The sequence below is a fragment of the Archocentrus centrarchus genome, chromosome 23 (assembly GCF_007364275.1).
Source record: "Archocentrus centrarchus isolate MPI-CPG fArcCen1 chromosome 23, fArcCen1, whole genome shotgun sequence".
In the NCBI taxonomy this organism is placed as follows: Eukaryota; Metazoa; Chordata; class Actinopteri; order Cichliformes; family Cichlidae; genus Archocentrus; species Archocentrus centrarchus.
In genome coordinates this window covers 12,985,782-13,000,017 of record NC_044368.1, presented here as the reverse complement: position 1 = coordinate 13,000,017, position 14,236 = coordinate 12,985,782, and the positions used below count along the sequence as shown (strand labels likewise).

Below are 14,236 nucleotides of genomic sequence, written 5' to 3'. Positions count from 1 at the left end.
TCGACACCTTTACTTGTTCTATGTACAGAAACCACACAGAACACAGTACAAGCTGCTAACGCACAGATACTAAGCCCCGCCTCTATTTTCCCCTCGCTACCTGTCAGTCAAGCCAGAGTCCCGCCTCCTCACTGCCTGGCTGTCAATTCAAGTTCGGCCCCGCCCCTTCATTGCCTGTCTGAACGTCGCGGAAAAAAAAAAAAAAAAAAAAAAAAAAGCAGCATCGGCGGCCGTTGGGGGGAAGAGAGTAAATAGAGAAGCCTCAAGATGGCTGACTCGCAGGGCGCTATTCACCTCTCTGGAGCTGCTGCTACTCCTACTGTACCCTCCGTTCAAAGCGCGCTCGGCAAGCCGAGTGAGGCGAAGAGAGCCCCTGACAACCACTCCCAGTCTTCCCGCGATTTCAGCCAGCCGCCGCCGCCCAAGAAGGTCCGAGCCGAGGAGAGGAGCGTTAAACCCAAGAAACTCAGCAGGGACGGAGGAGTGGGAGGCAACGGTAGCGGTAAAGAGAAACTCCAGCAGCACACGAAGCAGCAGAGTTATGGGAGCAGCTCGGGTTTGTGGAGCTTTAGCCCGGTTAAGACGAACAACAACCCCCCTCCGGTGGCTGCTACTGGTGGGTCCCAGCCACCGATAAGCACTCACAAAGTCTTCAAACAGAGCGATTTCTTCCTCCACAAGGCGCCTTCTTCCTCCAAAGCCAAGAAACCAAATAAAGATAAACAGCAAGAGAAAGAGAGGGAGAAGGGGAAAGGAAGCGGAGAGGAGAAAAAGAAACACAAACTGTTGTTGACCTCTGGATCCGGGAGTACCGTTAATAACGATGTCGGTAGATATAACGATATTTCTGCAGTGAAGAAAGAAAATGGAGAGGTCATATTGCCACCAAAGGGTAAGCCAATATGACGCTTTCCTCTCTTTTATATGTTATTTTAAGGGTATTATTAATAAACTTTGTGTTTATTATAAGCAGACTGGAGTTCTGCCCTTTTATAGTGACTTGGCTCGGCGCAGATTTTGCCACTCGGGATACAAACATGTGGCCCGGAGGTGTGCAGTTGCCTGCCTTCTAATTTCCCTGTAAACGGTCCCGTTTTCGGAATGGCTGCTGTTCAAAAACGCGCCCCTTAACGTCGTGTAACATGAAAAATTCCTGGAGCGTTTCTCTAATTGATATTTGGTCGCTCGGAAACGTGTTCACATCGAGTTTAGAGAGTGTAAAAGCGCAGTAGTTTCAATCGATGGAGTCTCTACAGAGTATGGCTGCCAGCTTTTCGTCGCTCGGTTCACCCGCTTGTGAACCCTCGAGCTCAACCAGAGCGGCGGTCTGCCGACCTGGCCATTATCGCACCCAGCCGCTCTCTTGCTGCGGTAGAATTTTTACGTAGCAACATCGCACTGACTGAATGAAACCGCACTTGTTTATATACGTAAGCAGTAAATGCAGTAAAAACAATAAATAAAAATGACATTTTTGCAAACGTTAAAAACAAGCTGTAATTTGCCACAGCAGCGTTACAGTGGAGACACATTAATCTGTGACAGCCCTGCGCGTTCAAGTGTTTATTTTTTTCGTGGAGCTGTGGATGTATTAGCGCTACATGCCGCTGTCATAACAATATAAAAACCGCCCGCCATTATAGGGAAAGTGTTGTTTTGGTAGAGCACCACGCCCCCCTCTGTAACCCCAGGCTGTATGGGGAAAACAGACACAGAGCTCCGTGGCTTGTTGATACTGCATCATCTACAGTTGTACATGCAGGAAATCACCCCCCACCCAAGCATTAATTTCTCCACGGACATCTTTATTGTTGCAATATTGTAATTACACTTGGACTTTATTGAGAATATGTTGTTTTGAGTGTGGCTAGTGGATGAGGTGAATGAGAGGGGGGAAATAAATGTTCTTATTTGCGCTATTGCATCCTTTAAAACGGGATATAATGCTGTGAAAAAGGATTTGCCCCCTTCCTGCTTTTTTACTTTTTTTTTTTTTTTTTTTTTTTGCATATTTGTCACACTTGCATGTTTCAGGTCATCAAACAAATGTAACTCGAGTAAATTCAAAATGCAGTTTTGAAATGATGATTTTATTATTATTTTTTTTTTAACAGTAAAAAAGCTATCCAAAGCTATGGGGCCCTGTGTGGGGAAAAAAGTAACTGCCCCTCCTTGTTAAATCATGAATTAACTGTGATTAACAACACTTTTTTGAAAGATGAGTTCAATTTCACTAACCACACCCAGGCCACTTTACTGCCAGACCTGTTGAACCAAGAAATCACTTAAATAGAGCCTGTCTGACAAAGTGAAGTGCACTTAAAGATCTCATTAGACTGGGCAAAAACAGTACCTATGGGAGAGCTCCAAGGAGAAACCTACTGCTGACCAAAGGCTCATCTCACATTTGCCAAAAAGCATCTTGATTATCCCCAAGACTTTAGGAAAATGTTCTGTGGACCGACGAGACAAAAGTTAAAATTTTTGGAAGGTTTGCGTCCCGCTACATCTGGCATAAAACTAACACAGCATACACACACACACACACATCATCACAACAGTCAAATATGGTGGTGGTAGTGTGAGGGTCTGGGGCTGCTTTGCTGCTTCAGGACCTGGACGACATGCTGTAATTGATGGAACCATGAATTCTGCTCTCTGCCAAGGTGAATGTGCAGCCATCAGTTCATGCCCTGAAGCTCAAGTGCATTTGGATTGCATCAGGACTGATCCAAAACACACCAGCGAGTCCATCTCTGAATGGCTCAGGAAAAACAAAACATAATAAAGGTTTTGGAGTGGCCTAGTCAAAGTTTGGACTTAAATCTGATTGAGATGTTTTGGCATGACCTTACAGGCCATTAATGCTGGAAAACCCACCATTGTGGCTGAATTAAAACAATTCTGCAAAGTAGAGTGGGTCAAAATAGACTCATTACCAGTTATCACAAATGCTTGATTGCAGTTCTTGCTGCCAAAGGTGACACAGCCACTTATTAGGTTTAAGGGGCAATTACTTTTTCACACAGGACCAGGTGGGCTTGGATAGCTTTTTTTTTTTTTTCCTTTAATGAAAAACAAAAACCTCATTTATAAACTTCATTTTGTATTTTAAGTGCCTTGAGGCAGGGGGCAAATACTGTTTCACAGCACTGTATGTGTGTTTTTTTCTCACTGCATTTTGTCATTGTCACACCAAAGTAGCTTGCCAAAATCTATGCATATGCACATTTGCGCTTGCCAACGTGCGCACATGTATTCACGTGTTAGTGTTTAGACGTTAACGTGTGTGGGTACATGTGAGAGCATGATGTCACCCTTTTCCAGTTGGGTAGTTTAGGAGGTCATGACATACTCAGAACAGGCACCGCAAACAATTAGGATACCAGAAGGAGATGTGTTGTTGGCCCATAGCCCTAAACACTTTGAGACACGCAGTCTTGTAAACAGGCTGCGCTGAATGTCACTTTAATATGTAAATAGGTGGCTGGCAGGAATTTATTTAAAGCAGATAGATGCAGATTTTAGTGATTACCCACAAAACATCATGTGAGTTGCGTTGGAGATAAAGTGTTATTTTTTTAAAACTCTGTAATGAATATTTTCCATTAGGCAGTTACACCACTTAAAGTCACTTAGTGCAGTTTATGAGTTTCATCTCTGGACCTGACTAACTAAATATAGATGCAGCCTTTAGTAGTGATAACTAAAACCATTCCTGCAACAGTTTCTCTGAGGTGCTCTCGAGTAAAGCACTGAACCTCTAATTGCTTTAGTGAGCTGCTCAATGGCCAGCAGTAGGAGTCTGTAATTATATTAAGTAGAAGATGAGGAACTGTGTGAATGTGAAGTACAAAATGTACATTAATTCTAAACATTATGAATACATTGACCAGACTGCTGTTCTATAGAGGGATGTGTGTTTGAGATCTGTTGGTGGATCTTGCCAGCTTCAGGCATTCTGCTCTCTGAGGCCGATTTGTACTCTGACCTTCTTGCAGGGAAAGAATTTTCCTACAGGGATCCAAAGGGTATCACATCATTGTGGTAATCATATTAGTGGCAAAGACAAGTGCCAGGGAGCTGGGACTGCCAGTTACATTTTGATGCTGAAATAGGATACATGAGTCTGACAAAGTGCAGTGAGCAGTGGACCAAGACAAGGAATATTTTAAGGCATAAATATAATTACAAAGTAGGGCTAGTCACAAAACAGGTTTGACCTTGTGTGAGGTATTTACTCAGCCTTGTGACCTGTTGTTTGCCAAAACAGCAGAGGCTCTCCAAGTTTTTATGACCAAGTGCCAGATAACCATTCTAATATACAAAGAAAAGGTAGCACAAAAATGGCATCAAAGGCAGTTTTTATTTTTAAAACCCTCCAAACAGTAGAGATGGCTCCCCTCTTCAGATGTGCTTCCAGTCTTTCCTCTTCATCCTCAGTCTCTCTGCTCAGTTCCAACACCTACTGGAAACAGTTACTTGTGGTTCACTAATTGTTGTGCCACATAATTAGTACCACAAGTAAGAAGAGTAAGTAGTTTAAAGGAGTCCTCTTTCTAGCACTGTATGCAGGGCGGTATTTGTGGCCAACCAAGCTGTACATTAAGAAGCCTTTGAAGAGCTATAGTAGGTATATTAATTGGGACTTGTATGTTATTTAATCATATTGCCCAGCACTTATTGAAGTGAAACACTTGTTCTGCGCTGCTGTATCACAGGATGACATGTACTGTTGATAAATCGAGTTTACTATAGTGCCGCACAAAATGTTACCATCGGCCACGATTTGTTTACAGGCCTCACATTGAGAATCCTGTCCTTAAGTGACAATAGCTGACATTTTAACTTGGTTTAATTAGGTTTATAAGTAGTCAGGCTTTGTTAGTTGCTGATCTCAGATTAGTAATACTAACCCACTTTTGAACTCCCTCGTGTCCATCGAGTTGATGGCCATGGTTTACTTTTAGGTTCTGTCACTCTCTCCTATATTTAAGAGTTTTCATAGTTACCTTGGCTGGTAAGTATAATTAACAGAGAAAACAAAAGCGCTGTCCTCTTCCTGTTTTAGTTGCATAATCGAGGCTTCATTTCTCATGAGATTTCCTATATTAATGCTTACAGTCGACAAATCTAAATGCTGATTCTATAGGTATTATTTAGTTATCACCTTCTACAGTCAATAGTTATTTTATAATGATGAGTTAAAGCAAAACCCCTGTCTGTTGCCACTTTAACCTGCAGAAGCAGGAATTACTAGCAAGTCCTTAAGCGTATCTGTTTGTGCAAAAGCCTTGTATTATGGTCATTCGAACACGTGCTACATAAAGCATAGATTAAAATTCATGCAACCGCTCCTGTTTTTAGCAAGTGTTACAGTTGTTTTGTGTTGCTTTGACTTCTCTGTGTTTATATCTAGTGTTAAAAGCCCATAATTGGTTTATTTGTGCAAATGTAAATTTACCATGCTTAAAGAACCACCAGATATGTCTGGATCTGCACATCTGTGCTGATTACACTGAGGAGAAAATGAAGCTCAACTGCCATCAGCGCCCAATTAAAAGTACTCTTGGTTATTTTTTTTCTCTCACGAAAATTAAAAGATCCTTAGTGCATCATGTGCAATGCCAATACAATAACAAACACTGTATGAGTCTTACCGCGAAATAATTTTGGTTGGTGAAGCACGGATTTGCCGCATCAGCGGGGGTGGACTGACCATCTGGAGAAGCAGGATTTTCCTAAGAGACGGGTGTACCTATAGCCCTGCAGGGATTCCAGCCATTTTTTTTTTTTTTTTTTTAATTCTTTTTGGTTGTCCTTTTGATTTGACGATGCTGATGGGAAACAGATAAAACGCTGAGCTCCCAGTTAAACATTTTCCATTTTGATTTTTTTTTTTCTCTTTCTTTAAAATATGTGCACACACGCCTGGCCTTGGGCAGGCTTTTTCTTCTTCCCGTTATGCTCAGCATGTCACAGAGAGCATGTTTACTGCTGAAAATGTGAGCTTGTAAGTATCCCGCATATTTTCACATGAAAATTCTCCTCAAACTGTGTTGTTCAGTGGTGAGCTCAGTGTGTCTAATCTTTGAAGCCTTCGGATTCTTCCACAAAAACAAGATTTGCATGATCCTGTTAATTACCCCCCCTCCCCAAAAAAACAATGGGAAGATGCAGAAGGAATGAAAGAAACAGAATGTCAGTATTAAAATTAGATACAGAGAACAAAGAAATGAATGCTTAAAAGGTGTTATATAAATTGTGAAAGGATTTAAAGCCTTTGTATGATTTACATGGAAGTTTCTATCCTGCTGAGGGGCATCCTGATGTTTAAGCATAATGGGTCAAAATCAGCTGATTTATTTTATTTTATTTCTGCAAAATAAGTATAATTAGTGAAGCCATGCAACATTTTACTTTCATATTATGTTTCCAAATTAAAGGCCCACAAAGTACATGTTTGTGGGTTAAAATTTGCCACTCATTCCATCCATCCATCCATCCATCCATGATGAGGGCAGCGTTTAAGCACCATGCTGCTCCATAACAAGAAAAAAACAAAAAAGATGCAGATGAGTAGCAGACTTGTTGAAGTTTACAAACTGCTTGCTTCTGGCTCTATGTCTTTCAGTCTTATCTCTTCTGTGATCATTCAAAGACTGAAAATCACCTGCTGTGTTTCCCTTCCAAACTGGCTGCTTCAAGGAAGTCAGAAAACAGAATTGGGGAGGGGGACTTCAGTTACATGGATCCCATTCATTTCTAATTCATTCAGATCTTGAGTTATGTGCTGTTTTGCCTTGGCAATATGAAATTTGCTTTACATTTAACTCATCACTTTGAACTTATGACCCTCTGAGCCTTGACATCTTTTTCTGTATCATCAGTGTAAAACCCTGTTTTCATCCTGTTCCTTTTTTTACTCAAGGGGAAGCCCCTTCTCTCAAGCTGAGAAAATCAGCATGCTCCGCTGTATATTTTCGGGCCACATCAGCCACCTGGGCTAATTTATTGCCATTTCCTCTAAATTTAAGGCTTATGAATGTTACCGCTCTGGCATGGTCTTGCATGTTTTTAAAAATCTGGCAGCAGATCTGAGTGAGCTGTCTTTTGTAGGCTGCTTCCTGTGGAGCTAAGTTGTCGTTTTGAGACGTGCTGTTTTTCCACCAGGCAATCTGTACTGTCTACAAATTTAGTGGCGTTTATTTTTGCGTAGGGATTGTTGATGTCCTTGGCATTGGGCATGAGGGGCATGGTCACCCGCATGTTAAGCAGCAAGGAAAAACAATCTGCTGAAATGTGTTAGTGTGTTGGTAGAATTCTTCCTTTTGTTGTAACAATTCTTAGAATTCTTAGAAGCACACACACACACACATACATACATACATATACATACATACATATATATATATATATATATATATTTATTTATTAGGGCTGGGACTTTCGATTAATTAATTACGGGGAAATTAACGAATTAAAAATTTTAACGCACTTTACACCGTGGAACGTTTCTCAGTGCACGAGTTCCCGGCATACAGATTATATCGACGCACAATGTCCAAATTCAGGGGCCGCATCCTGCGAAGGACCTGGCCCACGTCCTTCAGAGCCCACGAAGACCGCAAAGGGAGGACGTGAGCGGCTAGCCTTCATATCAGCGTCACCTGTCCTCACCTCTGCGTAGCTCATGTCTCCTAGCAACCGTGAGTGTGAAGCACAGCTGTGTAAAAGCAGCTGGTTAAACGGAGAACGAACTTTTTCTCCTTTTTGTGGTTTAATTTTAAGTCTTTTATTAAAATTAAGCTGTTAAAACAAGCATGACACATTTCAACATCAAGGAATACAGCTGAGAGAATGATTAATTTCCAACTATATTAAGTGAGACATTAATGTTGAATAAAACTATCCAGTTATGATGCTTAACTTTAATTTCAGGAGTTTGCTTATCACAGGAGTACTTCCACCCTTCGTTGGTCTGTGTAGTAGACTGGTGGGAAAATAAACAAAATTTTGAAGTTTAAGCTTATGTATATTGATTCATTCATCAACCAAACTTAAATTAATATTTCTCATGTCAAATATTGAAATGCGATTTAAATGCGATTAATTTCGATTAATTAATTACAAAGCTTGTAATTAATTTGATTAATTTTTTTTAATCGAGTCCCACCCCTAGTTTAAATACTATGATGGAAAAGTGTATCAGTGTACGTTTAATTCTCCTAATGCTCCTGCAAGCCTTTTTACTTTGAAAGCCTTTTCTCCTTTGATCCCACAAACAGGGAGTGCAACCACACTGTGTTCACTTTCCCACTCCCTACGTCCACAGGAGAGTGAACAGTCTGAAAACGCGGCTTCCTTTCAAAGATAGATCCAACCGAGTTCAAAGAAAAAAGTTCTCTGGGAAGAAAAAGAAAGAAATGGCAAAAAAAACCCATCCCACTATGGAAAACAAAGGAATTTTTTTATGGGGAAATGAAAGAATATAAAGAGAATCAAAGGAAGCAAGGAATAAAAATGTATAAAATGAGTGTTAGTTAAAGACAGGTAAGGGTTTTTTAGCTCAGCCGGAGGGGAAACATGCAGATTTAAAGAATAAATTTCTGTTTGCCTGGGTGCACCCACTTAAACACACCTTTCAGAAAGCACTCCAACAATCCAACAACTGAAGAGGTGTGTGACGGTGTGATACTTACATTTTCAAACCGATGCTCTCATCCGCAGCGATTTGCACCGAGTGTTGCATTAGAGCACACTCCAATTCCTCAGCGTGCAACACTTCCTCAACACTCAGACAGAGAAGTGCGGGAAGAGGAACGAAAACATGCTGAAAAGCAAAGGGAGGATATTATGACTTTTAAAACCAGAGCGTATTAACCATAGGGGGATAAGTTTGGAAAAGGAAAAAAAAAGCATGAGGTTTGTCTTGACGGGATTGTCATCAAAATTAAAAGTTAAGAGTGATAGCTGAGGTGAAGCATTTGGCAAGAGGACAGGTAAGCTGTTAGAGAAGCAAATCAGAGCGAGTGAAGTGTGCTCACACGTCTACGTACATGTTTGCGTGGGGGTGCATCCCAGCTCTCATGCTAATGTGTTTCTGCCAGTGAGACATGAAACGTTGCCCCCTGCTTCCACAGATCATTCCACCAAGGACACGACGAAGGAGAGGGAGCGAGAGGAGAGGGAGAAGAAGAAGGTCAAAGAACGAGAGAAAGAAAAGGAGAAGAAGAAGCACAAAGTGATGAATGAGATCAAGAGGGAGAATGGAGAAGTCAAGCAGCCGATTAAAGGTTGGTGGAAACCCGCACGCATGCATACTAAGTGACTTTTATAAGCATGAATTAAATTATTCTTTCTATTATTGGTGAAAGTTGCACATTAAAATGGCTCAACACGAGTTAGAAACACTGTTTTCATTAAAATGTGCTTAATTTGTTGCTGATGGCAGAAAATATAACTTCTTGATCGGTGTGGTTATTTTCCTGATCTGAAAATGCTCATAAGATGATGCAGAAAATGTAAACGTGTTATGTGCAATAAATTATACTAAAACCACGCAAATAAAACACATCACACATGTTCCAGTCAATAGCACTGAGTCATAAATTGTGTTGCGTTTTGTTTTTGTTTTTTTCCATATATAAGTGGACCCTGGTGGAGCTCAAATCTGCTGCTAAGGGAACCAAACATGACCCACTTACACGGGGCGCTGTACAGTAAATCATCATTATGTTTGCAACGTACAAGCAGCATACACAACAGCTCAACATCCCAGTGGGTGTTAGTTAAAAAAAAATTACACTGTGCTAGAAAAGGCCCGGCGTAGCGCTGTAGTTATGATGGTTGAACTCCATAAGTGTGACCAGAGTTATAACCTTTTTACTTTCACTGAGAACTTGATGCCTGGCATTAGGTTGACCTTTGCACTTTGCTTCTCCTTACATGTAGAGTTGTGCCTATGGTTTATTTAGCCTGACCCTGTGTTTGTACTCACACAGTTGTTGCATTAAGGTAGCAAATGATTGTCTTCACTCTGTCATCCACACAGTCTCACTGCCTTCGTCTTTTCCAGCCTCTCTCTGGTTTATAATCTTTTATTTTTATTTGTATTCATTTCTGCCTGCTCTTGTTCTCACATTGGTTTAGCAAAGTATTTCTAATGTGATTCTTTAATGTTGGTGCATTAGAATAAATATTTTACATTAGCTCTGTTTACATGCAGCCTGATTTTCTGACTCAAATTGTTTAAAAGCCCAAACAGAATAAAAGTGTTGAATATAAAGGCTCTGACTGTAATGTCAGCGGGTTGCAGCGAAATGGTTTGAAAATCTTTTTTTATCCAATTAATCAGGGCTTTTCCTGGCTTAAATGAACCTTTTGGGGGATGATTATATATGTAAATGCGCTTAGTCTGCATATAGTCTTACATGTATTTTCCTGTAAACTGTCCATTTGATAAACAAAAACGGATCTTAAGCTTGAGTAAACCTTATGTTAGATGTTAAATTCAACTCATTGTGCACACAAGGCACACAACGAAATGATCGTTCCAGATCACTCATCCAGAGACGAGCATCTGCAGTCATGCAGCCAGAGACCAGCGCTACCATTAGGCAATGTGGTTTAAGTGTCTTGCCCAAGGACACAACGCAGCGCAGGCTCGAACCTGCAACCTTCCAGCTATAAGGCGAGCGCCTACCCACTGCGCCACTGCCACTGTTAAACCTCACTTACAAAAAGATGTTGGTTCTTTGGTGGAAGGCCAAAATACTTTTGACTCTGTCTTGCTCTGTTTTGATGTACAAGTGTAGGGATGTACACTTTCCCAAAGCCAGCAGCTTGCAAGCTTTTTTTCTATTCTTTTCTTTTTTAATACACGCTCCTTGAGAAATAAGAGGCAGCAGATTAATGGCAGCTTCTGTGCTGAGCAGGTGACGTGTCCATCTTCAGGGAGATGATCATAAAGAGCTAAGACAGTGATCGCAAAGACGAATATATGACCTGTTCATTACTATACGCATGTCATAAGCTAGTTTATTAAACGCATTAGTTCAGCTAAATATCAGATCATATTAAATCTCATCTCCTGTAAACATCTTTATGATGTCATGGAGAGGGCATAGCTCCTGTATAACCTTTTGCTTGGGATAGACAGCCAATCAAAAGAAAGACGGCTTCAACGGCTGTTGTCTTTATAATTATTTAATAAAATTATTAACAAAAAAAACCCAACTTATTTTTAAATACAATTTTTATAGTTACATCCCTAAACGTGGCTCTTTGTTATTCTCCTATATGATTGCCTTTATTAGAGTGTGACTAATGCATGATTATGTAGACCAATGTCAACAAAATTTAAAATATTTTTATCATTGAACTTTGAATAATGAGAAAAAATTTATTTTGCTGTTAAACAACTTTCATTTTTGTATACTCAGTTTTGGATATATAAAGATGATGGTTCTCTGTGAACACTTGTCTGCATACATTATTGATGTAACCCTGCTGGTGCTGAAGCCAGGCTCTTCTGCGTGCATGTTCACGCACACTTTATCAATGCAGTGCAGCGGCGGCTTTCGTTGTTAACCTTCTGACAGTAGTGAATTATTTGCAGAGTGCTGTGATTGTAATCTCCGCCTAACTCTGTGTGAGAAATTTGAGTTCAGCTGTTTATCAGCAGCGGGTGTTTTGCTTTTTAAGATGTCGTCATTCTTTATTGTGTTTTTTAAGACTGGCTCATACACACAAACCACTTATTGACACTTATGTTGATTTTATTTCCATTGATTTGATTTGTTCTGGAGCTCCTGCTAGACTGGGAGTGTCTCGTGCTGGTGTGTCACGACCCCACTGTGACATTTCAAGGACTTAGCTGTGCTTTGAGCGCATACCGTGACCAGTGGCTGCAGATGGAAATTACAGAGGGATAAATTGGTGCACTATTTCAGTCTTCCCATTTTCTGTCAAAAGGGCACGCGTCCTCGTAATGCTGGTTCATTCTCTCATTATGAGGGCAGAGTTAGGAAAGGACTGGACTGAGAGCAAGAGGCATGTGTTAATCCTGCAGCCGTCCTGTGAGGCAGTCTGCTATTTAATCACTTGTTTAAGAGACGCATTGAAACCCACGATTAGATTTTTGAGTCAGAGACGTGAGAGAAGCAAGGAGGGGGCTCTCCCCACCAGAGAGAGGGTTTTCTGTAATAGTGAGTGTGGCATTTAATCAGAGGGTATTACAGTGATAGAGAGACCGGGAGTGAAAGTTAGAAATTTAATCAGTGAGCGAGTGTTAAGTTTACAATTGAAAAGGACGACAGGGAGAGAGGGGCAGCCAGTGGAAACGTGTATAGGAAATCAATACGCAGCAAATGACCATTCTGACAGTAAGTCTGCTTTACTGCCACTGAGGCTGTTTGATAGTGCATCTGTGTGTGTTTATTTGACCAGGAATTTATCTGACCTTAAACTGATCATGACTGTCCAGCCAAATGGTCGATCCATGTGTTTGTGTGTATAAACAAAAAAGAGAATTTCCAGGCTGTGCAGATTTTGTTTTATATTTTTCATAAGTGCGAAAGGAACATCATTAGCAGGGTGGACATATATGTGCAATAATGAGTTTTAATTTGACATTATTTTACAGCAGCTGCCAGTGTGAACGAGTAGACCTATTATAACGGATAAATTAAAACTGGTTGTTGCCGGATCAAATTAAGTCTGTTAATTTAGTTTATTGGTTATTTCAGGAAAACGCATTTTACCCTAGATATAATATGACTTTTTGCAGTAATAAATGCCACAGAGCCTGACTGATACAAGATTTGTTTTACAGGGTAATAATAGGCCTGTCACATTTACCTCATAATCACTTGATCATAATAATTTGAGCCGACCGGGATCATTTTATCTAACAGTACCTGTATAAACACAGCTGGATGAAATTAAATCACCATTTTCATGTTGTTTTTCACCATTTTTGCTCTCTTCTTCTGCTATGGCCTAGTGGCACTTCAAGGTACTTAAGTTAAACTGTTGGACCGGCTGCAACTGTTGAGAATTAACACCATGAAAGAGAAAGAAAGAAAGAGAGCACAATACAAGGCTGGCTTGGTAACATAAAACACAACTTCACCTACTTCCAAGGTGCATGAAGAAGAGTACGTATCTAGAAGTATTGTAGACTGAAGAACAACTGTATTGGTTGACCAACGTGTTTCAGCTTGTGGCCTTCATCAGAGTACACATTAAATGAACAATCAGTGTGATCAGCTGTAGTAGTTTGTGCCATCATGTGACATTTTACAGTTAAAACACAATTTTTTTGTGTGTTTTTTTTAATAGTTTCTGATAGATGTTTAGTAACCCATTTGCAGATCTCAAAAGGAACAACAGTGAAGTGTATTCCTTTAGCAAGATTTTTATAATAATTATATGTTATAGCCATTTTAGTTTGAAGGCGTTATCATCCTTTGGCAAAGACTTGCGAGTGTATACACTCATACATATCCCCCCACCCCCATCCTTGAGCCTGATTCTGCCGGAGGTCTCTTCCTGTTAAAATTTTTTCCTCTCACCGTCACCAAGTGCTGGCTCAAGGGGGATCATCTGATTGTTTTCATCTTGGTTTTCTCTCAAAAATTGGAGGGTGCTTTACTATATAGAGCAACTTGTGGCCACTGTTGTTGTGAATTGGCACTCTATTTAAAAAAAAAAGAAAAAGTTTTTGTGTCTCAATATACAGCATCAGTATAGATTCTTATGAGTGGCTTTATTCCTTGCTTTTCCCCCTCTGTTGGCTCTAAGCAGATTTAAGACAATTAAATTTTTCTGTAGCTCTCAGTATCGTGATATAATGTGATTATAATTGTCAGATCCTCCTGTGTGTTAAAGATAGAGCTGGAAAGCTGGTAAGTCACATTTAGATAGCACTTTTCCAGTCTTGTTGACTAAGGCTTTTAGAGCGTACACATTCAACCAGAGCTTTGTAATATTATACATACTGTACAGTGCTTTTTCCATCAGTCACACTGTTGTTTTGGTAACAGCAGCTGTGTTGCCTTCAGCTTGTGTCTGTAATCACTTCACATTTTTCTAATGTCACAGGTTGATCGTCTTTGTAAAATATTCTGCTCTGCTGCCCGTACACCTCTCCATGTTTGCGATTGGTCACACGCTGCCAACACTGCCTCTTTCATGTGTAGCTAGATTGGGAAACCCTGGGTTGAGTTATCCA

The 14,236-nt window shown here is 40.4% G+C and overlaps 1 protein-coding gene across 1 annotated transcript in view; it reads left to right on the top strand.

Annotated features, from left to right (window-relative positions):
- The first annotated feature begins 235 nt into the window (after window positions 1-235).
- Window positions 236-14,236, top strand: part of LOC115773644 (lysine-specific demethylase RSBN1L-like) — a 40,440-nt gene continuing 26,439 nt past the window's right edge. The window contains exons 1-2 of the mRNA XM_030720495.1: window positions 236-892; window positions 9,144-9,296. Coding sequence (XP_030576355.1) covers window positions 268-892; window positions 9,144-9,296 — 778 coding nt within the window. The 5' untranslated portion in view covers window positions 236-267. The remainder of the gene's footprint in view (window positions 893-9,143; window positions 9,297-14,236) is intronic.